At 36.4% G+C, this 27,442-nt stretch overlaps 1 protein-coding gene across 1 annotated transcript in view; it reads right to left on the minus strand.

Moving 5' to 3' along the window:
* Window positions 1-27,442, minus strand: part of CDH12 (cadherin 12) — a 211,948-nt gene that overhangs the window by 63,226 nt on the left and 121,280 nt on the right. The window contains exons 4-5 of the mRNA XM_008921079.3: window positions 10,346-10,465; window positions 5,019-5,186 (exon numbers count right to left, since the gene is read on the minus strand). Coding sequence (XP_008919327.1) covers window positions 5,019-5,186; window positions 10,346-10,465 — 288 coding nt within the window. The remainder of the gene's footprint in view (window positions 1-5,018; window positions 5,187-10,345; window positions 10,466-27,442) is intronic.

Genomic DNA, 27,442 nt, shown 5'->3' on the forward strand with positions numbered 1-27,442 from the left:
AGAAAGGTTCTATCTTTAACAATGAAACATACCCAGTAATTCAGAAATTTAGTGTATTTATGCAGAGTCGGGCAAGGCAGAAAACACTTCTGGAAATAAATTTCTGCTAATAAAATCATTCAGATTATTTTTTCTACTAGTTTTAAAGAAAATATCAGTTTTCTGAAGTATCAGTTTTCTGAAATGTGGGCCAATAGATACCCGCAGGTCAAACATCTCTGACAGAAATATGTAATGTTTAGAGGTTTCCACTGTGTTACACTCTTCATTACTATGAGACATGCAAGGTGGGAGTTCCCCACTGAATATGTTCAAAAGCACAGGTTCTAAATAAAAAATTCCATGTTCAACAGGATAGTCAGTGGTGTTTCATCACTGGATGCTGATAACCCATCCAAACCTGCCTGTTTCCTTAAAGGACCCTCAGTAAGATGAAGGTGTTCCATGACACAATTTTTTGCAAGCTTGTAATGTATTTTTTATCAATGTAGCTTCTTCCAAATATTAATAATATATGTTCTCCTACTTCTACTGTGAAATCTTTCTTTTTTTTTCAGCTCAGCTGAGTTCAGAAAATAAATTTAAACTTTATCCTGTGAAATTTAATATTGTCTTATTTGATAAGGTAACCAACAGCAGAACTTCTTTGGCATAAGCCCTTTACAAAACTGTGCTCCTGATTATGTGATGCAAAAACATTTACTCTGCAGCAGTCTGTGTTAAAAGAATCTTCAGTCTTTTTCTTCAGTCCGCACTTCCTGGCTTTCTTGACCAACAGTGAGTAATGGGATATTGGAGGTCTTAACTCCCAGCAACACTGAGGGGTCCTTAAATCTTGCCAGGCCTGAACTTGGCACCTATGTACACCCGATTTTAAAGGCTTATTTTTCACATAAACTTAAATTCTGTACAAACATTGTTTTAGCTATGGTAGTCAAGCAAATGACAAACTCCGTTTCCTGGCAGGTAGTCATTCTGAATCACTACATTTTCAAGGAACAAAACTGAAAAGTACAGTTGCTATGTTAGAAATTCATACTCCACTTTTTCTCTATCAGCTCTTTTTGTTTAGCTGTAATCAGCATTGTGTCTCTGTGAAATTCAGGCACACTGCACATCATCTCACATACCACTTAACCAAAAATGGGACTGGCTAATTAAATCCCCATTGATCAGGATTGTTGCCTGTAACATACCAGAAGAAAGTCTTTACCAAGCTTGGTCCAGTTCACCGGAGTCCCTACACTGATGTTTTAGCTTTTAAGCCATATTAAGTGTTTTTTATTTTCAAAATCAACACAAACCTCCAATGTTATTCTCCTGTTTTGTTGAGAGTCACTGCTGTAATTTGTCTTTTGGGACATTTGATATAATAGAAAGAAAAGGTTTTCAACCTTATTAGCATGCAAAGCTCAGGACAAGCTTGGTCTCTTGTGTGTGTTTTTTTACTCCTTCATAGCAACAACTGGGCAAAGATGTCATAACTGCAGTTCATGCATTAAATAAGACCTCAAGGCTATCTCCTTCAAAGAGGATGATATATTCCATGCTTTCTCTGTGTCATGAAAACTGACATTATGTGAAGTTTGTATATTTTTACACCATCACAGTAGATGAAGGCATACAATAAAATAGAAAATTCCTAAGGCCCCTAACAGCAAAGGTGGTAAAATATACAACTGAAAACCAGATGGGAAAGAGCACAGGGCCCAAGAAGCTTGCCAATGTACTGAGTTTTTCAGTCTCCTGACAGTTATATTATTTCCTCTTGTACCTGTGATACCCTTTCAGCAGCAGCGGTTCCAGCTTAAAGGAAGGAGCAAACTGCAGTGTTGGGCAGCTTAACAAGCACTGAGGATGAGGACAGTCAGAATGCTAGTACTAATAGGACCTCTAGGATGATTTGTTTGTTGATAAGATTTGAAGCACCTCACAAGTGTTTTGATAGCGTGTCACGAAACTTAAAGGGACACCATGTGAGCTTTGACAAAATAAAGTAAGATTGGACAGGGGTTGAAATTTAGGCTAGCAAGTGAAACCTGAAGTTGAGTACATTCATAGTAGCATAGTCTGAAATTGTCTCACCATGTACAATCAGGAGACAAAGATGCAAAGACAAAGTTTTAAATGCCTGGCATTTAAAGGGATGCAGAGAAGTGAGTCAAAATGTTGGAAGGTCAGAGTATTTGCTAAGGAATTGGTGCCCATAGAAAAGATGTAAATATCATTTTTACCATAGGAAAAACAGTCCTCAGAAAGTTAAAAAAGTCTTCTATAGCCATTGTGATACCTGGCTAAAAAGTTCAGGAGAATTTGCAGGTGTTGGAAAACACACAAATAAAAAAAATGCAAAAGTACACAGTTCAGGTAAAGGGTGCAATGACCAGAATTCTGCATTCTTCACTGGAGAATGCTACAAAAAGTGATGATAGTCCAGTAGGAAATAAAAAAATGGTATTTCAGACAGAATCAAACTAGGGACAGGAAAGAGGAAAAAAGAAAGCCATAATATAAGGCCAAGAGTCAAAATGGGAACTAGTATGAGTAGCTTTACTGCCTAATGCTAAACAAGAATATCAGCATAGTAGCATATTCAATATCTGTGGGAAAGAAGAAAATCAGTCAGGCAGCATACTATCAAGAAGTAAAATACACAGGAAAGACACAGCAGACCTTATCAGTGGAGGAATAATGATGCTTGTTAAAGGAAGCTCTGTCAAGCAAGACTTGAAGAAGAGAACAGTATTAACACTAGCTAGTCATGAAGAAGTTCTTTAGTTCTTCTAAATTTTACAGCAACAATAATTAGTTTAAAAACAATATCTGTGCAGGAGCAATAAAAGCCAAAATTACAAGATGGTTGCACTCAAATAAATAACAATAATACTCAGTTGAATTAATAATAATAATAGTAATAAATGGAAATAAATACAACTGAGGGATATTGTTGTAGAAAATCTGAATGGGATAGCTGAGACTGTTAGATCGCTGTGGGTGGTGTGGGACATCATTTTGAAGACCCACAGCAAATGCACACATCCATTAAAAAGCAAATATGTAAGGGCAAACAGCTAATAAAAGCAAGAACACATCTTTCAAAAAAGTGAAGTTGTGTCTCAGGCAGGAGAATAGAAAGAATTATAAAATCTGCTTCATCTATAAAACCACAATAAAGAAGACAGAAACTGAGTTTGAATAAATAATAAATAAATAATAATTGTCTTTTAAGACATCTGGAGGCAAAAGCCTGAGAGCAACTGCGTAAAGCCAACCCAAAACTGACATATAGAAGTTCTCAGAAAAATAAGATCACAAATGTAAAAGTGAATACATTTTTTTCTTTGTTTTAAGCGAAGAATACCTGGGGACTTTTTTTTTAATCCTGGAACCCTTCTTTATAGGGGACTCATGAGAAGGTTAAATTAGCTATAGAAGCAGTTGTGGAACAAATGGACACAACAGTAACAAATCATTGGGATTAGCTGTTACATGCCCATGAACCTGAAGGATGAAATAGGGGAACTATTATGATGTGCAATATTTTGCTTCAAACCACTGTGGCAAAAGAAGGCTTGGAGGTACTCATATAACACTGATTTTTTTCCCAAAGATCTCCAGGGAGTTTAGGGGAGCTAAGGATGGATATGACCGACATGCAGAGCGAAAACAGCAGGAGCAGAAATAATGGACTCAGAGAGAATATCCCATATTGAAAAAAAGAAATCAACACAGTTTTTCTAAAAACTCTTATTTTCCAATGTTTTCTGAATTCTTTGAAGAGGTTAACATGCAGGTAAGTATGTAAGGATGGATACAAAACAAAGGAGAGGAAGCTGTTTGTTGTGGTACGTATGATTAATCTGCGTACCTCTGATATAAAACGTGGACTCTGAAATTTTACAGAAGTTTCAAAGCAACAGGGTAACTTGCTGTAAGAAAAATACCTTGAGGGTTGTTAAATACAAAGACACTAACAAAACTAAAAATAATTAGAAACTTAGGAAATTTTGTGCAGTATTGTTTAGCCTGTTTTTTGGATACCCTCCAGATGTGAGAGAGAGAAGGAAGGACCAGATGGATCCTTCTCTTAACATGGTCATTCTTACATGCCTGTAGAAACACAACACATTTTCAGACTGAGTAAAAGAAGAAGGAAAATGTTTACATGAGAGAAAGCTTCACAATTGTGGATATGGTTTTGCACCTATGGAGTATTTATAATACCTACGGTGGGATTACAATTCACAGGCAAGAAAAGAGGTGCAAAGTAAAAAGCTGCCACGATCTTACTGCAGACTCATACAAGTATTCTAATTTGCCTTAATAACAACTTTTAGCAGTTAATTATTTTGACATAGTTATCAAGGTTTATGCTTGATTAATTTCTGCATTTCAAAAGTATGGGATACACAAAACTTCAATAAATTTACGGAGAGAAGTAAGTAACAATCCATCTAGTCATACCCAGACTATGAAACTCGAAATTAGCATTCTTCTGAAAAGCTTCATTTAAACTAATTAATGGGAAACATAATAAATTATCAGTGGATGAGCACTATTTTGAGTCTGCAAGTATTTTCAAGGACAGATATAGTCTTCCGGGCCAAGATGCATTAAAATCTGTTTCTGAATATCATAACAATAATGTTTAGCATAAGCTAACTCTGTCTTTGGTACCCAGAATTTACCTGGAAGGGTTATAACCTTTTGTCATTTGAAGGCATTCACCCAGTTTCCCTTGACAAAATAGTATTTCACAAATCATTTCTATAGTGTAAACTAAATGGACTCTTAGGCTCGGGCTGGTCATGTGGAATGATTATATATTTCCTCTAAAACATTCAACTCATAATTTCAAATTGAGCTTTATATACTTTAAAAACCAAGAAAATTCTATTTTTTTTTTTCATCATATATTGTTCTTTTTCCAGAATCTCAGTTCCTTATCTAAAGGATTTTTAAAATTAATACCTTCAGTCATACTTATTTGAAAATTAGTGCTTTGGAATACTACATACTCTTAGGAAATCTGGGCGGGTTGTCGTTGACATCTGTGAGAGTAATGTTTACAGTGGTAGTACCAGCTAATCCTCCCAGCTGTCCTCCCATGTCCTTGGCTTGGATTAGAACTTGATATTGTTCTTTCACTTCTCTGTCCATATTTGGCAAAGCTGTTCTTATTACACCTACAAGAAGAAATGGGAAAGAGAAGGAACAAGTAAACAAAGGGCTCTTACAATTTAATACTGGATCTCTTGGACCAGGAATAGAATTCTTCTGAAAGGGTTGACAAGAGAGGAGTTCACAAAGAAACACAGGCAAATCACTCAGACTTTTCAAAAGTGTGTTCATCAGCTATTCAGCCACTCAAAATTACTGTTTTGTCTTTTCAAGAGGAGACGAATGGGTGAAAGAGAATGGTGCATTTTCACTAGGGATATGAATGGTGTGATAGCTTCACCACATCGGAGATGAGGAACTCTTCCTTGTATAGAGTACAAAAAAGGTGGACAGATCTGATGGCATTGCATTTCAGAGCCTGCATCTTCAGTTGTTTCCCACCAATCACTTGCCAACAAATTTAAACTACTGTAGGCCGAGACAACATTCCTCTGTACAAAAGGAGGTCTTTATTAGAAGACTCTTCCTTTGCTTGAGAAATATTTCTTGATATAGCACAAAGATGCAATGAAAATTTGGGGCATTTCCTTAAAAAAAGTAATTAAAGTATCATGGTAAGACATTACCACAATGACTCTTAATCTTCAGTGATTTGGGACATCTGATATCTAAGTAGTATGCCATAATCTCCCTTCTGATATGTTAAGAATGTATGGGAAAAAAAGAAGACTTAGAGAGAAGAGGGAAAGAGAGACACATGATACTGAATGCAAAAATTAGCTGATAAGGTCATATAAAGCTATAAGCTTTCCGGCACTCAAACCATTTTCTTGAAATAAAATGTGTAGGAGAAAATGCATTTCTTTGTCAAAATTTTTCAAGTGTGTATAGCATTGAAAAATGCTATATGTTCAGCAATATTTTTCAGAAAATGGCTAGGTTCACTTTGGTGCAGATAACATGAACAATTGAAAGATAAACCAACTGGAAGTATGACTCTTCCTTGTTATTATTGATTTAGAAAGTATTATTTTCTAGTAGTAAACCATTTGAGACTAAAAGCAGTTTTTCTACCCTGGTGTTATAATGGGTCTGAAATGACAAGAAACAAATTTTAAGGATAATTTTTATCTTTATAGTAACTAACCACTGCTCTGTTAATGAATAAGAATAGGAACCATTAGCTTATAGCACTTTTTCAGAGTATAGAAATAACTTTGACCTAAATCTGCTATTTCTGGGACCTATCAAAAATTCCCACTGAACTGAACTGTATAACAATTTTCTTTCTCTCCACTTGTAACATGATGATAATGACAACCTATTTAGGAGTCACTGTTCTCCTTCCTCAGGATGGCATTTACTATCCTGCTTGCAGTTGTTCCAGAACAGAAATATTGAATTATAAAACTGCAAAATTTATTCATATTCATGTGAGATTCATGAAAAAAAATAATTTATAAATAGGATGAACATTAGTAAATTTCCTCTTGAATCTCTTAATCCATAATTTGGCATTGTGGAGCCTATGTGTTCCACAGTATCTTATAACATCCTTGGTATGCTCATTCTAAGAAGAAAAGAGCTACAAGAATGAAAGACCTCTTGTGTTATATCAGCAATACAAAATAACATAGAACCATAGAATCACAGAATATGTGAGTTGGAAGAGATGCATCAGAATCATCGAGTCCAACTCCTGATCCTGTGCAGGACAGCCCAAGAATCACACCATGTGCTTGAGAGCATTGTACAAATGCTTCTTGAACTCAGACAGGCTTGGTGCTGTGACCACTTCCCCGTGGAGCCTGTTCCAGCTCTCAGCCACCCCCTGGGTGAAAAACATGTTCCTAAAATCTAAGCTAAACTTCCCTTGAGTCAGCTTCAAGCCATTTACTTGGGTCATGTCACTGGTCAGAGAGTGCAGAGATTGGTACCTGCCCCTCTCGTTCCCCTCAAGAGGATGTTGAAGACTGCAATGAGGTCTCCCTCAGTGTCCTCTTCTCCAAAATGAACAAACCAAGTGTCCTCAGCTGGTCCTCATAAGATCTTCCCTCCAGATTTTTCACCATCCTTGCAGCCTTCCTTTGGATGCTTTCTAGTAACTTAATATCTTTTTTTTATATCGTGGTACCCAAAACTACATGCAATATTCAAGATGAGGCCACACCAGTGCAGAGCAGAGTGGGACAATCACCTCCCTCAGCCAGCTGGCGATGCTTAGCCTGATGTCCCCCAGGACACGGTTGGCCCTCCTGGCTGCCAGGGCACTGCTGACTCATATTCAACTTACCATTGACCAGGACTCCCAGCTCCCTTTCTACAGAGCTGCTCTCCAGCATCTCATTCCCTAGTCTATACCCACAACCAGAATTGCCCTATCCCAGGTGCAGAATCTGGCACTTTCCCTTGTTAAACTTCATACGGTTGATGATTGCTCAACCCTCTAATTTGTTGACGTCTCTCTGCAGGGCCCCTGTGCCCTTCAAGGGAGTTGACAGCCCCTCCCAAATTTAGTGTTGTCTGCAAACACTACTTAGTATTCCTTCGAGTCCTGCATCCAAGTTACTAATGAAGATGTTGAAGAGAACCGGGCTGAGGATGGAGACCTGTGGAACCCCACTAGTGACTGGATGCCAGTCTGATGTTACCCCAGTCACTATAACTTTGTGCCTGATCTGTGAGCCAGTTGCTCACCCATCATGTAACATGGTTATTCAGCTCTGTGTTGAGCATTTTCTTTCAAAAAGCAGTATCCAAAGTTTTGCTCAAGTCCAAAAAGATTACAGAAAAAGATTACAGAAAAAAATGGAACACATAGCAGGTTGTGAGGAGAAGATGCAGTTTATCTGGTTGATATATCTATTCTAGGTACAACTGTGTGGCTTCCTTGGAAATATTTCACATGGTTTTCAGAAAATGAAGAATGGGCTATCACTGTAGTAGAAAAGTTCCAAATCACCCACTATTTATTCCTGTCTGGAAGTGTAAGCCTATTCTATATATTTTTTCCTTTAAAAACCCTTTATCTTCAGCAAAAAAAAAAGAATGAGAATAATTTTCATGTCTAGCAATTCATAGGCAATTTTCCTTTTTCTGCCTACTCCATTTCAAAAACCTGAGACAAAATCCTGAGAAATATTATTTTCTCCAAGATCATTGGTTCATATGGACAGAACAAATGTGATTTAGAGTTATTTTACCTCAAAAATAGAAAAATAAAGTAGATGTAAAAATCCATGGGAAGAAAGGGCTACAAATGTCAGTATGTCAACTTCAGTTTCAAAAAGAATATCCAAATTTAAATCAAGGGCTTACTGTAATATAGAGGTCTTATGTGCATGTAATGATGTTCTGAGTGATTGTAAATTCTTTTACCTTAAGATTTTACAGTAAAGATTATTAAACTACAGAACTGAATAAATTTGATTTTTTTGTGTGTTTTCAAATGTCATCAATATCAAATATGCAGAAAAGTATGGTCTCCATCATACTGCTGAAAACTGCAAATATTATGTATGAAACCTGGGCCAGAAGATGTTCTATGCAAAGTTATTGATCCATTCACTTACACGGAAAAGAAAATCCAGGTTTCATGAAAAACCTCCAGAATAATTATTAACAACAATACTCTTGCTGACATTAATTTGGATTTCAATAGTATGACTGAGGTCAGAAGATGGACTAGAATACTGAATCTAAAAAACCTAGAGACATTTAGCCATAAGTAACAATATTGACCTCAGAAACACATCAGAAAATTGGGCGGAAAGGACAGTTTAATGGTGGAAATGGACATTTTCGTAACAGAACAGAATTTGCAGAGGAAAGATATGAGAGGTTATCTCCTTTAAGACAAGTGCTTTGTGTTAAAAAAGCCCTCACATTAAAATCAGAAGAGCAATTTTATAGCATTAAAAAGTACTCCCCACATATCAGATTGGAGGTCTTAGACTGTGCCAGTCTAATGGTTGCTCTTCAGAAGATATTTTCATGTGTTTAACCTCCCTGAAATAGCAATAAAAGCTTGCTTTTCCACTTTCACGTGGTTTGCTTATATCCAACAAGAAGACGGAAAAAGATTAGGTTAGTAAAGAAAGGGAGTAAAGGGGCAACTGTGTCATTTAGACCCATAGAAGTTAAAAACTATTTAAGTGTACTAGTTTTATATCAGAATAAATGTTTATCACCTATTAGGAATGATTTGAGAAAGGAGCAGGAGTAAAGTCCTGTGCTTGACAAACAAAACCCTTGTTTCACATATAAAATTAGGGTCAGTGGTCTCACCATCACTGCTTTGTAATGAGATCTTGAGGTAGTAATAGAAATTTCCACAAACGTATCTGCTTTTGAGTGGTAGAAGCTAAAAAGAAAACAATGTTTGGAACTGATTGGAAAGGAATAAAGAACAAAAGTGTTATGATTAAACCACTGTATGCATTCATATCAGCTGCCTTCTTGAATACTGTATATACCTTCTCATCCTGAGGAGAAGGATGATCAGTGTTATGGAGTGGCTTCTGTTTAATTATGTCTTCAATGAAGGGGCAATTGGGGAACAACATGGGTATATAAGGTCGTGGGGAATAGGAATAAATAAGAATTACTGTTCACTGTCTTGTGCAACATGTGAGATATGAAACAAGTTAAGAGGTGTCCCTATTTCCAGAAAGCAAGAAGAGCTGGTTCTTGACCAAAATAAACCTTTGCCATGGAATTTCTAGTAATTTGGTGTGCAGATACCATGCTCCTGTAATATTCAACTCTACTGGGAAATGGAAAAGTTATAAAGGAGAAATCCTTTCAGAGTTTTAGTTACTTCAACACTGCTAGTCACCCAGGAACTTTGTAGGAACAAGTTTTTGAAGACTAGAAGAGTATGCTGAGGGTGCATCACTAAACACTTATTCTTCATCCTTCACTAGAGCTAAGCAGGACACCACTTTTGGAAGTGTTATACAGGGCAGCATGGATCTCTGGCCTGACTTAGTATGAAATTTTAGGTTCTTTAAATAACTAGCAAGGGTATGTCTCAAAATTGTCACTAGAATGCAAGAGATGACAAAATAAGCCAACAACAACCCCAAAAATGCTTATCCATCTACTGGCAGTTCTGAGTTTGTCATTTTGTACCCAAATGGCTTTCAACCAGATCTATTGATACTGTCTACATGAATCAAAAAACAAAGCTTAAATCTTTCATGGTTGCTGACAAACTATTTACCTGTCTTGGGATCAATGGAGAAATATGGTTGCCCCTGAAGAATACTGTAAACCACTCTAGCACTGTTTCCATAAGTGGGATCATCAGCATCTGTTGCCTTTACTTGAAGCACATACGCTCCTGCAAAGAAACACAGGTAATCACATTTTTAGCATAGAGCAGAGATCAGGGAAATTTCAGACATATTAGTCTTGTTGCTCATGGATCCTGTTGCAATTGCTGTTCCACTTCCACTAAAAACAAGGTGAGAATAAAACAGTTAATTCTTCGTCTCCATGCTAGGAACCATCTAGGTAATAACTGAGACATAATGGGGAAGAAAAGTAAATAAGTGCACCATCAGAAGATACTTCTAAACAGTTTATGATGCAAGCATTGTTTGCAAAAAAGTTTTTACAAAACACATACAGGATGGAGGTTTGGTTAAGCTCAATACTGAATTTTGAAGAAGGAGCATATCCCACCACTTTGTGAAAAAGTAGACAACTGTGGAAGTAAAATGAAAGTTACCTCTAAAACAAGCATTTGATCAAGCAGCTCCTGAATTTCCAGTGAAATTAAATGAATCAAACTCTAAACACCATAAAAAGCTACTGCAGTCTCCAAAGGGTGCAATTCATATTCCCACTGTAGAATGAAATTAGGTGTTTAGTTCAGCCAGTTGTCCTCAAAATCCAGACTTGAGTCTCTTTGCCTTTCCAGTACAGCTCAGTAGGAAACAGAAGTACTGTGGAAGGAGGACATTGACACTCTATTATCAGCCATGGTTATAGACCAGACCTAGTGCGATTTCCTTTGCATTTCAATTTAAAAGGGACCCACAGAGCAAAAGAAATACTCCTGAAGATAGAAAACTCACTGTAAATGGCAATAGTCTGCAGAAATGTCTTGTCCATCGTGGTTGCTAAGCAATTTACTTGCATTTACCCACTGCCCCATCATTAAAATAGTGTTCAAATTATAGTCTTCAGCAAAACAAACAGTCACATAGTTGGGTTTTCCCATAAGCTTTGAAGAATTGTTTCCTAAGATCTTCTGTGCCACTGAATGTTGGAATTTTCAGTGCTGATTTGGAGCAAATGAGGGTTGACTACATAAGAAATGGCACAGGGGTGAGGGTAATCCCCACCATTTTTGTTTTAAGAAATATCATGCATTTGGAGGTCATTTGACATTTTTCGAGAACACTCATGGAATACTGCAAACACTTCAAGACTGGTACTTTTCTTCAGTGAAAACTGGCAAGTTTCAAAGAATGCTCATGATCTGAAATTAACTTTGTTGGACTTGTCAAAGTTTATTTCTGGGAGAGCCTCACTGAGAGATGTTCCATGTGAAAGGTCCTATGTCTTAGGCAGGAGAGTAACTGATAGCAAAGGTAACTATTTGGGGAATATCTTTTCAGTGCCTGCCCCCCTAGTCTTATCATATGAGGACTGACATCAGTGCTAAAAGGTTTGGGATTAACATTGTAAAAATATTTGCTGCGTGATGGCAGGTCATATAAGATGTCTCCTGTTACAGTTTATTGAACAATAGAGAATTTAAAGGTATTCCAAGAGATATTCTTTCTTTCTTCTGAAGAAAACACAAAAAATATAAGTGGTATTTGACTAAGTTTTTAGAGTTAGTGGGCTGATCATGTTTTTAAGCTGAGGGCAAGTTTCATTAAAATTGACTTCTAAAAGAAAGGAAATATTAGCGAATAATAAGTGAATGAATGAATGAAATAAACCACTGAGATGAATTCAGTTATCTAAAACCCTGAGGTTACTCTTGATTTGCTGAATGAAAGGTGAAGAATGATATGTGTTGGAGAAGACCAAAGTCCAGTCTAACAGTTGTGGAAGTAGTGCCTGTCTGAACACTTGTGTTTTTACGTAACACATAACCATGATTGAATATACATTAAATAGGTTAGGCAAGACCAGCCAGAGGAATACATTTTCTTACTGGAATGACAGACAGAAGACATCTAATAACAATAGAACATTTGATGGCCTTCATCTGTTCCTGTCCATAAGGAATATTTTTATAATAGGATCTCACACTTTCAGTCCTGTCTGCTACTCCAGATTAAGATCGAGAAGGAAAAGACAGCTTTCAGATTTTCCCAACTTCCCTTGAAAAAACTGTATATCACTGCATGTGTCACATCCAGACTCTTATTGTTGTGGAAGAAAAGGCAAGATCTGGATCAAGTGCATTGACAAAACATTCCATGTCCACTTACTGTGCAGCACAACACTGCTTCCCAGTATACACACAATTGTCTTCCTTCATTGCTACAGTATTTCACTGCCTTTCAAACCTAAAGAGTTCAGTATACTTTTTCCACTGAAAAGCTCCTTTTTAACACAGTTGTTGCCTTTTTTCCTCTTTACCAAATTGTTCCGTCTTCCACTGTGTTCTGATCTTAGGCTGGTAAGTTTTTCTCCTCTCTTGAGCAAAGCACCAGATTCCCAGATGTTCAGGTTTGAATTGGAAATACGTGAGTGAGTGCCCTCTGAAAAGTATGCTGCTACGGCACTGGTTTAGGACAATAGCCTGCATTTTTGCCAAAGAAAGGTGGTGCTGTCACACATTCCCATTTTTCTCCTTGAACCAGGACTTGTGTTTCTGATGCCACACTGTTGCTACTTAAGGGACCCAATTTTACTTTGTCTTCTGAGTACTGATTGACAAAATTTTAATTTAGAATTTTACCATGTAGGCATCCACACTCATGTCACGCCCCTGCTGTTTGCTTCTCAGTGTGTCCATGTACCAATTATGCACAAGTAGGCATTTGAAACACCACAGGTGAATCCATAGCTATGTCTGACTTCTCACACAAAAATGTGACGCTGCAATGTGAAGGAAGCAGACAGTGGCCATCAAACAACCTGAAAATTCTGCTGATGATCCCTGCACACACTGATCATTAGTTGCCTAAAATATAAGTTTAGATATTCCTAATTCCTAGGTATGTGCTGCAGGTAATTCAAACTTACTACTCAAAAAGAAGAAATGTTGATTTACAAGCTAAGTTTTATTAAGGCAGACATACAAAGTCATATTGTAGCCTGATAAACAGCAGGCAATGAATATGAAAAATAATCCATTTTGTGTTGACAGCATTTTCAACTGTATTAAGTCTTCTGTCAGATATTTTACAACTAACAAATAAGAGGTAAAGCTTATATTTTCATGAGAGGCCAGACATGTTTGTTTGTTTGATTTGGTTTGTTTTGTTTTTTTTTAATATGCCTCCAGTCATTTACTTACTTAAATGCATAATTATTGTTCTAACTAGGTTTTCTGAAATTGGTTTCTTATCCATTCAGTATTATCAAGCATTGCTCTTTGCATCTAACGAGCTTTCTATTATATTGCAAAGTATGGAACCCATATATTTTTTAAAGTAGATTCTCAAAAGTAATTATTTTTTTCCAGGCAATAATACACTACAATAAATCTTTAATGCACAAAGGTAGTGATGGAGGATCACATTAACTATAATTCATGACATTTTAATTAAAATATGCAGTTACTATATGAAGGAAAAAATGAACAAAAAAAGATAAAATATTTCTTGTTGTTTGGAAATACCTCATACAACAGTCAACATTTAAAAATACTTATATTCTTAATTTTTGATGTGCAATTAACACATATTTTATTTTAGGCATTATAAAATGCAGAAAAATGAATTATGGGTTTAAGCAGTTATGTTTTAGAAAGAAAAGAAAAATAATGTTAAACTGTTCACACAGCAGAAGAAATGTCATGGAATTTAAAGACTGTATTTTAAAAAAAAGAAATAGAGATGATATTGAGGACTACTGTAGCTTGTTCTAATCACAGCAAGCATACTCACCTGAATTTTACTGTGGCTAAGACTAAAGGAGATTTAGAAATAACTGCAAACAGAATGGGTCCCAACCTATAAATCATTGGCCAAACTGACTGAAATAGCACTATAAGAGATACTTTATATCAGAATAACTGAAGGGAACTCTGAGTTTATACTGTAATAGAAATACTTATGAAATACAGATTTGAGATCTAGAACTGTTACCATTTTTTTCCAACTGTCTATCATTGGTAAAAATGATACTTTGCCAAAATCAAAAGAATCTTTAAAAGAAGAGCAATATTTATGAAATCTCTTTGCATTCAAGAAGCATTAGAGAGAAATGTCAAAATTTTCCAATTTTCTAATACTCCCAGTTTGAGATTTTCATATTGCTTATGAATGACTACTCAAAATTTGTTAAAAAAAATTACTCCAATGTTCAAACCCTCCCAAATTTCAAAACAGAGTATTTAAATTAACAATTTTCTTCCTCTAAATATTTTTCTTATAAAATACTAAAACAGTACTTTTGTACTGTTTTGACCTGGAAATTTTGCCATCACCAAAGGGTAAGTGGGATATCTTGCTGCATATGGAGCTATTGTTGTCTTTCAAGGTAATCAAGCAGGAAATCTGAGTTTCTTATGTTTAGTTTGTTGACCTGAATGGCGTGACCAAGACTACACAAAACTCAACCAGGTCTAGATAAAACGGCTATTACATTGAAAGGGAAAATGAGATGATTCAAGGCTATGAGAATAATACAACAGACTTATTTAGACTTGATTCCTGAAAAAAAACAATACATAGTCAATAAAATTGCAAGGACAATCTAAAAACTATATGGAATATGTCACATCTTACTAAGATCGGCTTTTGCCAGGCCTGCAAATCCCATTAAGTTTGTTACAAATACCAAAATTCTGTTACGTAGTAGCAATGCATTTTTTCCACAGAAAGTCAGGGTGAGCTGCTTTGAGGCTTTGAGGAGGCCAGAGAAGGCTGCATGGCAACATTACATTTTGAGGGTAATTGAAAAAGGAAGGGATTCTGAAATGAGAGCAGGACTTCAGTATGTTGCAAGTTTTCCACAAGGTCTGGCTGGATCCTCTCTCCACTCCACGGAGACCAGAAATTCAATCAGAGTATGTGACTCAGGCCCTTGCCCAGCCAAATTTTTAATATCTTCGGTAAAAGAAATCCCACAACTTCTTCGGATGCTCCTGTCTTTGGGATCCTGTGAAGCAGATTCCTGAACAAGTTCAAGTCTTCCCTTTTGAAATCCAAGGTTGTAATTTTGCCATTTGTTTTGTTCATCTTTTTCCTGTCTTTTGTTAGTAGGAAATGAGTATGTGACCTTGTATGTGAATTTTCATAGAATTATTTTTTGTAACAGACTACAAAGCTGGTTGCAGCTACTTCATGGTGAGTAAAGACATGATTTTCTTGCAGAGTTAGAAGAGCTATCATCATCTTGCTGTACAACCTCTCCCCTCCCACATGTATGATTTAGTGGTTTTTGTCACTCTGCTATGAGATGTTAGTACCTAGTACTTTTGAAAGAAATCAGATGATTGTGGAAATATTTTTATATGGCCAGGAGGAAGGAAGAACACAGCTGCAGGCACAGAAACTCACTACTTTGCACAATATTATTCCTAAACAGTCCCAAAAATAGCACCTTAGCAACCCAAACAGCATCCATCTTCTTTCCAGAATTCAAGTAAAAACCTAATCAACACATACCATACTTGTGGTTTCTTTTCTTTCTTTTTTTTTTTTTTTTTTAGGCTAAAAAAAACAGGAAGAGTGAATTTATGACTCACTGCAGCACTACATTGCAATTCAGATCAGGAGATCCTCTGTCTCAATAAATATTTCCCTGACCTGCCACTAGCAGTTTTAGCAAAGCTACAGTACCAGGAGGACATACACATCCGTAAAGAGAGTTGCTGACATTGCCCTTTTGGGGCTTATCTTTTATAGAAAAAATTACCGATAATAAGTTTTGAAGATATACTCCTGAAGCTGACTCCCACAAAAGTAATGTGAGAAAGGCATATTTTACTTAGAAAAGTCAGTTTCCAGTTTATGTATTCATGGCTGTGCAGCCTTGATAATAACACGAGCTTGCTGGCTCCATCAATATCTTGAATACTAGACACAATCAGGCAAGAACGCTTTTCTCCTGTTTTGCATTCCAGACATCACCCTGAACACATATATATATTTCTTTCAGCTGTCAGAAGCAGCAATACTGCCATTCCCTGTTGTAATTGATGAAGAATGGCAGTCTTTCGCTAATAGTTTTGCTGTGCTGGTAGCTAAAAGCAGCTGTTTTAAGTCTCAGCATTTAGTGCATAATCAAGCATATTTCTAGTATCTCTGGAACAACATTTGATTTACATTGGCAACAATCCAGGGAGTATGAAAGCTGGCTTTCTTTTTTCTTCTGGTCATCCCTGTCTCCCATCTCCCTCATGGATGATGAGGGTAAAGAGGGTAAACCTACTGCTGTGGGGGTTTTAGCTAATTATTCAGCCTAGAAATCAGCAAGACAATTATTTTTTTTTTATCCTCATCTGTTGGGGTCAGCCAGAGTTAAGCCATTAAGGGGCATACAATCCAGCTAAGCTAATAATGAATCTGTTATTCATTTAATATTTATTTAATTTTTTATTAATTTAAGCTCTTCATTTATTTATAAAGACATTCAGCTGCTTACACAGTCTCAAGGCTGTGATAATGTTTGCAGAGGTTACACTTCTGAAGAAAACGAGGAGCTTGAAATAGCAGCTAATAGTCTATACCCAATATGCACATAAAGGAGTGGCCTGGTAAAGTAACTGCTGGAAATAATGCATAAGGGGAACAGCACAGGAACCAATTAGTAAACACTAAGCTTAATATCTATCCATTTGAGAAATACACCTCCTGAGAGTGATTTTTCCTTTCCATTTTCAAGTCTGTGGATTGTTTTCCTCTTACTAATATGACAGAAGTTCCTCTCACATATATGAAATGTAACAAATAGAAAAATTTAGCTTTGACTTCTGCTTTTATTATCTTGACAACCTGACAGGTTTTAAGGCCATGACTCAACAGAGACCACTTTGCCAGTATGACTTCATGACTAGGATACCAGCTGTGCTGGATAAAACCTCTGCTGTAGATGTTTCTATGCTAATAAAAGCATGCTTTTGCTGCCTTAGTTTATATTTTGCAGGGAGGTGGTCTAAATGTATTAGAAGACATAGAGCCTTCTAGTGCCAGATGAAGTATTAGGAAAAGAAGAATTTTTAAGCAATCCAGGAAATGACATTCACTTTTCTCATGGAAGAGCTTCTGGAGATTCTTAAGGACTTGAAATTGTGACACTCCTCCTGATAAGCCCCACTCCTCCTCCCTCCTCCTCCCAAAAATAAAAGAAAGCACGCCAAAAATGATAGACATCACATAAAGAACTCAGGAGAAAGCATGTCACAGTGTACTTCCATTATCATGCTGTTTGAAGTTTTCATGAGCTGGAGTTTCATACATCAATTCTTCAAATGTCAGATAATTTATTCAGAATGTAGCAATAAGAAAACTTGAGCTTTACACAGGATACAAGGAAAAAAATAGTGTGAAATAAATGTCATTCATACTGAATGTCAGGTAAAGGGGCCTATTTTTGAATCCCAGTAGATGTTCTGATGTTATATGGAAGCTGGTATATTTCACTGTTTTTTATTGGACCTGAATAGAAATAATTTAATTCTATGTTCACCTGGGTATCTTTAGCTGAGTAAATTTATTTCTACACCAGAATTTGATGAAAAAATCTTTGTAGTTTTGAATGAAAGAAAGAATTTTATCAGGACTTTTTTTTCCAATTATATATCATGAACTTAGGATCAAATTTTGGTAACCAAATTTCATACTTATCTGGTAAGATTTCAAAGAAGGAGATTTGGAGAGATTGATGACTCAGCACTTTTAAAGTTTGCTTTGCCTGCATCACGTCTCTTCCTACCTACATAAAGTGTGGCTAAATCTCTCAAGGAGGATGCAGATCAGCTTTCACGAACATTTTTTTCCTGTGCTTTTTTTCATATTTACCTCTTTTCTCCTACTCAACATCTACAAATATCCTGAAGGTAAACTTAAATTAGAAAGAGGCATGATAATGTGCAAAAAGAACCTCAGAACACATCAGTGACTTCTACAGAGTCTAGTATGCAATGACATTCTCTATGAAAAATGCTGACTTTAATTATTCAATCAGAATATTGCTTTGAAAACTTTCCTGCTACTTGAAGATCAAAGCACTGAAGAATCCATAGAATTTTACTCTATACATTTGGATTAAAATTTAAAATGTTATCTGATTCATTCAGTGACTTAATTCATCATGTCAATACTATTCTATATAGCTGTCTACATCGACATCCAACTACACTAACCTTCTGTGATGATAGGAGACAGTAACTCCACATACCCATAGTAGGGGTATGACTATAGGGACTTCAGAATTTGGAATAATATGGATGTCCTTAGACTTGACAAAAGGTTCCCCTTTTGCAAACTCATCTGCAAAAGTAAGAAACATGGCAAAAAAACCCCCATGTTTACTTAAAGTAACATCAGGCCCAGCCCCCATCACAAAGGGTATTTCAGAAAAAGATGGAAGAAATCCAGCATCTGAAAACACTCAGGATAATATGCGCCTATGTAAGTCCTAGTCTGATTCCTACTAGTGACTGATTTAAACCCTGAAACATATCTTTTCCAAATATCTCTTACCTTTCGCCCCAATTACTGGGCAAATTATTCCTAAAATAAAGGAATTAATTTTTCTTTCTACAGGAGCAGTGCGACAAGTAACGAACTGAAGTGAGACAGAGATTTTTGATGGATGAATAGTGACAGCTTTCACAGGGCTGACTGTGGTGATTCCTCTTCAGCTGGGCTTTCTGTTCCCTCTCAGAAACCCCATCCATGTTGTAGGAATGACCCACCGACTTATAAAGGTAATAATTCACAACAATTTAGTGGACTTTGTTCCCACTCTCTCTCTCAAGCTTCTGCTGCAAGGATGATTCAGCTGCATGTGCAAACAGCTGGCAACAGAAAACCATGCAGGCATTCAGCCTAAAAGTGGACAGACTTCAAACAAAGCCCTCATGTTAATGGTAAGCACACAATTAATTTTACTTTATTATTTTACTAGAGGGCTTGTAGTGTCACTATCTTTAGAACTTCTTGAGAACAGATTATACATCCATTATAAATGATATATATGAGGTGATCCTCACGGAAATTTATTAAGTGAATCTGAGATCCCTTCTGACCCTAGTTTTGTCATTCTGTGCACTGTATAAACAGACTTCCCTCCTGTCGGAGAAATACTACATCCTTGCTCTTATGGCTATGATAGAAGTCCCTCCATATTATCACTTTAATTTGGTTTGGGAATGCACTATTGAAGCAGAGTTTTCAACTGCCCCCACTACACTCTTTCAGTGTGCAAACTGGATTATTTTGGGTTAAAGATAAGCTGGAGGGTAGGTGTGCATTTGATGCAACACAGCTGTTAATAGATTGCCAAGTTCTCAGCATTCACCGTTTCATCACTCAGATCTTTTTCTATTGCATCATGCTACTGCCTAGTATGACATAGGTAGCACTCGGTACAGCAGCAGGAGTAGTACTTGTCCCTCCCTTTTCAGAGCCTTTAGATACCATAACAGTACATAAGTATCATTATTATTTTACATAACTAGCAGTTGCAACTTAATTAGCAAAAATCTACAAAATTTCAACCAAAGATGGAAAATGTCTTGGTAATACAACTATACATATTTAGCTAACTTCATAGCACTGAAAAGAGAATATTTTAGTGATTAGGAGAGAGAAGAAATTCAAACCACAAGGTCGTATTACACATATGGAAGTTTTAAATATACACTTAGAATTAGTTGTGAGCATGAGTCTCCAGTCTCAAATATCTTATATTAGTGTAACAACTTCTTTCTTTTCACGCGTTTGCATTAGTTTTTGATTTTTTTCTAAAATCGTATTATAACCCAGTCTGTTTTTTTATTCGTCTGACCAATAAATCCAATTTTGTGTTTACCTCATAATTTGGGTTAGTATAATGATTACAGTCTTAGTAAACAAAACCTCAAACTTCCTTCTCAGCAGGCAAATTTCTGGAGTGTGTGCTGCTGGACTAGGGACTTACAACCAGTTTTCTTTGGAAAAGTCCAGTGAGTCAAAGAAATCTTCGGCATTTCACTGGAGGAATGCACTTCCTAAGCATAACTGTAGAGATGTTCTTTGCCAAAATGTCACAGAAACATTCTTTTCACTCTTTTCTGCCTTACTAAACATGTCTCTGTTTCAAGATACTGCATGCAGAGCTTTTCTCAGCATAAGGAAAGATTGAACCAGAAGATACTAATAGGCATATCTCGTCCTGTTCTTACTTCAATACCAGACTGCTGGGCAACAAAGTATTTCTTAGGTTGTCCATGGTAAAGTGGAAACAGGAACCTTCATGCTTGTAGAGGTAGATGCTATTCTAAGACTAATGTGCAGTGATTTTTTGGTGCTTTGTAGTGTGGTGATAATAGAGACGTCTTCTGTTATATCACTGGTCATGACATAATAATATACATAATTTGGAAACACAGCATTAGACAGAACAGTAGACAAACCCAAAGTATAAAGAAATATATAATATTTTTCAAATTCCTTAAAGTCATACCTTTGAAAGAATTGTGGACTACAGTCAAATGACAATCTCAAGAGCTGAGAGAATTACAAAATATTGTTTATTTTGGACAATATTTTGTGATATTTTAGAAGGTATCTTGTAACTTTTAGCTGTGCAAATGCCCAATTTTCTTTGTGTTTATTTTCTTTGGTAAAAAATGAAAGATAGTGTGGCTTTTTAAACAAAGAAAAAGAAAAAAAACTCAAGCAAAAATGTGATTTTAAGTTAATTTAAAGCATACCAATACATGCAAAACATTTCAGTTTTGAGCATGGTAAATGGGCAAGAGCAGGAAGGTTTTCATTTCATTAGGAGTAGAAGACAGTCAGGTATGCTATAGGAGTTCTCAATTCAAATGCCTTTTTTTACATGAGGAAGTTCAAATTTGTACTGCTCACCTTTCTGGATAACTTCATACATGTGACTGCTTATATACTTTTCATTTAGATTATATGCCTGTTTTCTAAGACAGCTTCCTGACTCACATGCAATGTTACTCTTTCTTTCATTTTTCTTTTTACTTCTTAGTTTCTTCTACATAAATTGTACTATTGTGTTAAAACCTTTCCTAGAACATTTTTAGGTATGTATAATCAGCTAACTGGCAAAGAGTTTCAAGATATCTTGAATTGAGCTTTTAAGTAAGTGAACTCTTCAGTAACACAAGAAAAGTCTTCAGGAATACTCCTGCCCTTTGTGACTCAGTTTTAATCTCTTAAGAGAGATTCAAGGAAGTGTTGTGATTCCAGCATAAACTATTACTGTTGCAAGAAAGAAATGTGATGGGGAACATGTTGAGGAAGGAGGTTTGAAGTATGGGACAAAATACCCTCCTCTTCTGTTTAAAGAAGACTATTACTCTAAGATTACTCTATTTTAAAATAAGTATTGTTTTCATCAGTGTGTCCTAATTGTGGGTACTGAAGTTTTATTGCTTAATTTCAGGCACTCTAGATTTCAGTCTCAACGCTCTAAAAGTTAATGTACCTGCCCATCCTAAAATACATGCAGTGTTCAATTAAATTTTCATTCATCTGTTATCTACAAATAAATGCCTAAATCCTCATGGGAAAATCCGTGTTATTGATTGCATGGGTTGTGTCTGCAAAACTTCTAACTGGAATGATGCCAGAGCTGATTAAGAGATAGCCAGCAGTCCTGGAGTTACTCTTGGTGATATTAAAGGCTGTATTAACGTATATGCCACTCTTCACTGTGTGTCAGAGGTAAGCCCAGACCTCCACTCTCAACAAAAGTTCTTTTTACTATGACTGGCAAAAGAAACTGTGCTCATAGTTAGTCAAAAAGTGTATCTTCTGGCAAAGTGTAATTACACTCATCTTTTACCCAATTAAGAATATTTCAGCTCATGTTATTCTTCCTTTCCCATTGTAAAGCCCTGTTTGGGAAGGGTGAGATCCAGTTCATTCTAAAATTAACAGTAAGGCTCTCTTGCCTTGGATAGCAAAGGACCATATGTTTAGACACCCCTGTTACTTTGAAATTTGAAATCTGTCTAACTCTATCACTCTAGTAAAAAACAGATATTTCCCATCAGGTTGAAAATTATCCAGAGAAAATGGATAAAAATTAAAATTTTCTAACTTGATTTTGTGAACTATCAATTGGTTTTGAGCAGCCTTTCTGGTGGAAATACTGACTCAAAGCATTGCTTGAATGATTCTGCAAACATTCCTTTCTTCAAATCACTAACAATGCAGACTACGCATTTTGTATCCAAAATATGTGATTGAACATATTAAAATTAAAAATATATATTAAAATACAAAACCTTCTGTCACCTATCACAGCTACATCTTATTTTTAATGCACACAAGAAATAAAAAATATTTTGGTGCCTTTTGCAAAGTGATATGCCTTTGAGAAGTAACATTTAACATCTTTTTAAGAAGGTCTGTTTGAATTCTAAAGAATTTCAGAAGATTTTATGTGTGTTTTCTTATTACAGGAACCATTCATCTAACTTACTAGATCAGCTTGAAGATTCTCAGCACTTACAAAAACATGGAAGTCAAAGTTTTTTTACCTAATTCAGTTGAAACTTACTCAGAAATTTGTGAAAAGTTTTTAATAATGTACCTCAACCTGTAAGTGTGTCACAGATGTTAGAGGATACAAAAAACTCGCAACCTTTAATAAGTTACTATTTATTTTCCAAATCTAGACATTTCTGACATAATTTTCTTTTCCAAGAGCCACAATCATATTTGTCAACTTAACTGATCCCTGAAACGAGATCTAAATTATTCAACAGGGATAAAATTAGTAACAAGCCCCAGGCTTAACACAACAGTAGTTTTTAGCATTCACTTTTGGTTTATTAACTACTAGAGACCTATGGCAAATGAGATCTAGGATGACACCACAGTCCAGTTTAACAGTGTCTTATTTCTGCAGCCTAGTAACTTTGTTCTTTTTTGTGGGTTTATGTTTGTTTGTTTGTTTGTTTCATTTTGGTTTTGTTGTTGTTGTTGTTGTGGAACCCTTTAGATGAAGTGGCACATATGCATCTGCAAAGGCACATTCTGGTGCTCAAACTTCCAGCATCTGAAAGTAACAAGTTCTCATTTTTCCTCTCAAATTTATTAAGGCTTCTGGTCATAGGACAAGTTACTGTCTAATAGCAAAACAATAAAAGTGCCAAGTCTTCCATCAAACTGCTAGAAGTATTGTCTCCTTTTTAAAGAACAGCGATACTTTACTTAGACTGACCGCAGATCTTCTCCCTGGCTGCTGAGAAGACTCATACCTTTTGCAATTTCCAGAAGCTTAATTCTTCAACTACCATATTCCTATTCCCATTCCCATAGCCTCCAGCTAATGAGCCACATCGAGGAAACTCATCCAGTCTAACCTGCATTTTCCCATGGTTACTTACTAAATTTCCTTATCCTTCTTCTTTCTCCTGACATGTGTCCTACTGTGCCTTTTCTGCAATTATCTCCCTTTTCTACCTGCCTCTTTCTCCTCTGGGAATTCCACTCTCAAACCTTGCCCAGGCCTGACTTGACAAAATGTCCCTGAAGCAGCTCCTGCTTTCTCTAGATTCTCCCTACAGAAAAAAAAAATTAAAAAAGCTCTGTCTCCTTCTCAGAAAGCGACTGACATCAGTCATTTTTCTGGATGCAGCTCAATCATTTTTCATCCTTCGACACTAACCAGCCTACTTCTCTTGTTTTCATTTCTTTTTCATTTTATTCTATAAAATAAAATTATATTCAAAATAACTATTTTTGACACATTTCAATATTTTTAATCAATTATGGGATGAATAAAAGTGAGGTTGTATTTTCTGGAAATGTGTTGCTTAAGAAATTATTCACACTGCAGCCCAACAAGTTTTTTCCTGGCCCCATTGCACCTACTACCAACAACAGGCTTCACATCAAGACACTAGCAAAAATATGTCCCAACTAACTAAAAAATATGGGCATTTTAATGAAAAATCTAAGCATGTCAGGCCACTTCTAATTGTCTGGTTTTTAATTTATTCATTTTCCTTTCTCTATAGACCTCTGTGCTTTTTTATCATCAAAGTTAAAAAAATTAGAAAATAATAGTAAGTCATGTATGGAAAGCAGTTGCGGAGAAGTATATAGGAAGACAGTGGAGAAAACAGGCTCATTCATTTCTTTGTTATTGTGGCTAAATATAATCCATAATACAGTCTGATTTTCTTAAAATTCAGTAGGCATATGAAGGCTGCACTGAACGAGGGAATATGCTCTTTGACCATTTTGTAAAAGTGTCTGATTAATTTTCCTTTGTCACTTTCAATATGTTTCTATTGCATGCTTGGGACTACTGAGATTCCCAACAGTGACTGAATTTTGCAGCTGAAAATTACTGTCCTTAAGTAATTCTAAGAATTTCTCGCTAAAAACTCATAAACACACATCAGATGCTGGTTGTAGCCACACAAAGAAAGACCCTGCTTGGTTATACTTATTGTTTTACATTGCCTTGAATATTATTTATTGACTTAGGATAATAATAGATTTCTGGAAAAGTCTTCACAATATTTTTCTCTACACTATACATGCAGATTACATAGACAATTTTCATAAAGTAAACAATGCAGTAGCAATGGTCCCGTGGACCACCATGCAGCAGCAAGGGATCATACAACCTGTGTGCTCTTTAGGCAGAAATGAGCTCCAGGAGTGTATCCAGTTCAACTTGATAAGTTACAATTAATGCAATGCAGCTGGGCAAATATGATGGGCAGAAGCTGCCAAAATATGCTGTCATCAAAGATTCAAATGGATACAATCACTGGTGTTATTTGCAGGGGAGCTAGTGACTGGATAACTGAGACTTCCATGACACTGGTAACCTACAGAATGCATTTACCAATGATGATCATCATATTTGAAAAACAAAAGTTACTAGTACAGAAGTCCTTAAATCAACTGAATTGTGAGGTAGTGAAAGAGTAAATGAGAGAATTTGTATATATGTATATATATAAAATCCCTAAATCTATATATTATTTTGATTTCCTGTACTCCATTACCATGTTCAGAAAACTTTATTTCATAGGATTATAGAGTATGTTCTTTAATAGATACTCATAGCTTTGCACAGATAGTTGAAGTAAAGACTTAATTAGTTGTTTCTGAATAATTTCTCTTGCTCTCTTAATTATTCACATGACATTTATTGTGCAAGAAATAACTGTAAGCTTCCAAAATGAACAATGTTGACAATTATGTTGATAGCAAGTATTATCTGTCTCCTCATCTTATTTAATTTTTAGGACATCTTGCAAAATATTCAGTTTTATGGTAGAGGAACAACCTTTCAACTATGACTGCACTTTCCAGAAAAAAAATTTCCAACGGATAGATCCACCAGATGGTGCCATTATCCTAGCCAGATACAGAATTTGGTCCATTCAAGCTTTCAATTTCTTATTCATAGATATTGTTTAATAAACACATATCCTTGTTCAGCATTTTATCTATGTCCTATGCATTTATGAATGCTATGCTGACTCTTATTTAAAGACCTAAACTTGTCAGAGCATCTGTCTCCCAGGGAAGGATAGGTGCTCAGAGATGACCCAACACGTTATTCAGTAGTAGAGTTGTCTACTGACATAATTTACCAAAAGTTCCCACATTTTATTTTTTTCTCACTGAGGAAAACACAACATGTTCTATGACACAAAGTTGGGAGGAATGTTTGATGCTTCAGAGTGCTGTGCAGCCCTTAAGAAGGACCTTGACAGGTCAGAGACATGGGCAGAGAGGAACCTTCTGAAATTCAAAGCAGGGTCCTGCACCTGGGGAAGAATAACCTCAGGCACCACGACAGGCTGACCTGCTGGAAATCAGCTCGGCAGAGAGGGACCTGGGGGTTCTGGTGGGCAACAAGCTGTTCATGAGCCAGTAGTGTGTCCTTGTGGCCAAGAAGGCAAATGATGTCCTGGGGTGCATCAGGAAAAGCATTGCCTGCAGGTTGAGGCAGGTGACCTTGCCCCCCCTTCTCAGCTCTTGTGAGGCCTCATCTGGAGTGCTGTGTCCAGTTCTGGGCTCCTCAGTGTAAGAGAGATATGGAGCTCCCGGAGTGGATCCAGCAGAGGGCTACAGAGATGATTAAGGGACTAGGATATCTCTCTTATGAGAAAAGGCTGAGGGAGCTGGGCCAGTTCATCCTCGAGAAGAGATGGCTGAGAGGAGATCTCATCAATGTATATAAGTATCTCAAGGGAGGGTGCCAGGAGGATGGAGACAGGCTCTTCTTGGTAATGCCGAGCAATAGGACGAGTGTCAACAGGCAAAAACAGGTGCACAGGAAGTTCCACTTGAATGTATGGAAGAAATTCTTTACTGTGCAAGTGGCCATGCACTGGAACAGGTTGCCCAGAGAGGTTGTGGAGCCTCCCTCACTGGAGATATTCAAGAACCATTCGGATGCAATCCTGTGCAATGTGCTCTAGGATCACCCTGCTTGAGCAGGGAGGTTGGAGCAGATGACCCACTGTGGTCCCTTCCAACCTTACCCACTCTTGTGATTCTTTGACTCTAATGTAAAACTTGTGTGTGATCACAGAAAAAAAATGGTTCAAAGAAAAACAAAACTTTCTACCTCACTCCTCTACTTTTTTCCACAGTAGTGTTACTCACGTTTGTCTTTTGTTATTGCTCAGAATGTTTTACCACTGGCCAATACATATATTTTTTTTTAATTTTAATCTTAGATTTGACACAAGGTTGAGCCAGATCTGTCCACTGAATAGATACACAGACTTTTCTGATTTATTTTAAATGACTGCTTCAAATTGTTAATACTTCCTCTCAGAGAAGAAGCATTTTTACATCTATTTTTCTTTTATCAATCCTAGGACTGAAATAGCAAATACAAGTTCAAATTCTCATTTTAGCAAGAACTTTACTGTCTTTTTATCTTCATACTATGGCATGAAGTAGTACCATATTTTAAGTAGTACCCACAGTTTTGCCTGATTTTTCTT

The sequence above is a fragment of the Manacus vitellinus genome, unplaced genomic scaffold (assembly GCF_001715985.3).
Source record: "Manacus vitellinus isolate BGI_N305 unplaced genomic scaffold, ASM171598v3 scaffold_33_pilon, whole genome shotgun sequence".
In the NCBI taxonomy this organism is placed as follows: domain Eukaryota; kingdom Metazoa; phylum Chordata; class Aves; order Passeriformes; family Pipridae; genus Manacus; species Manacus vitellinus.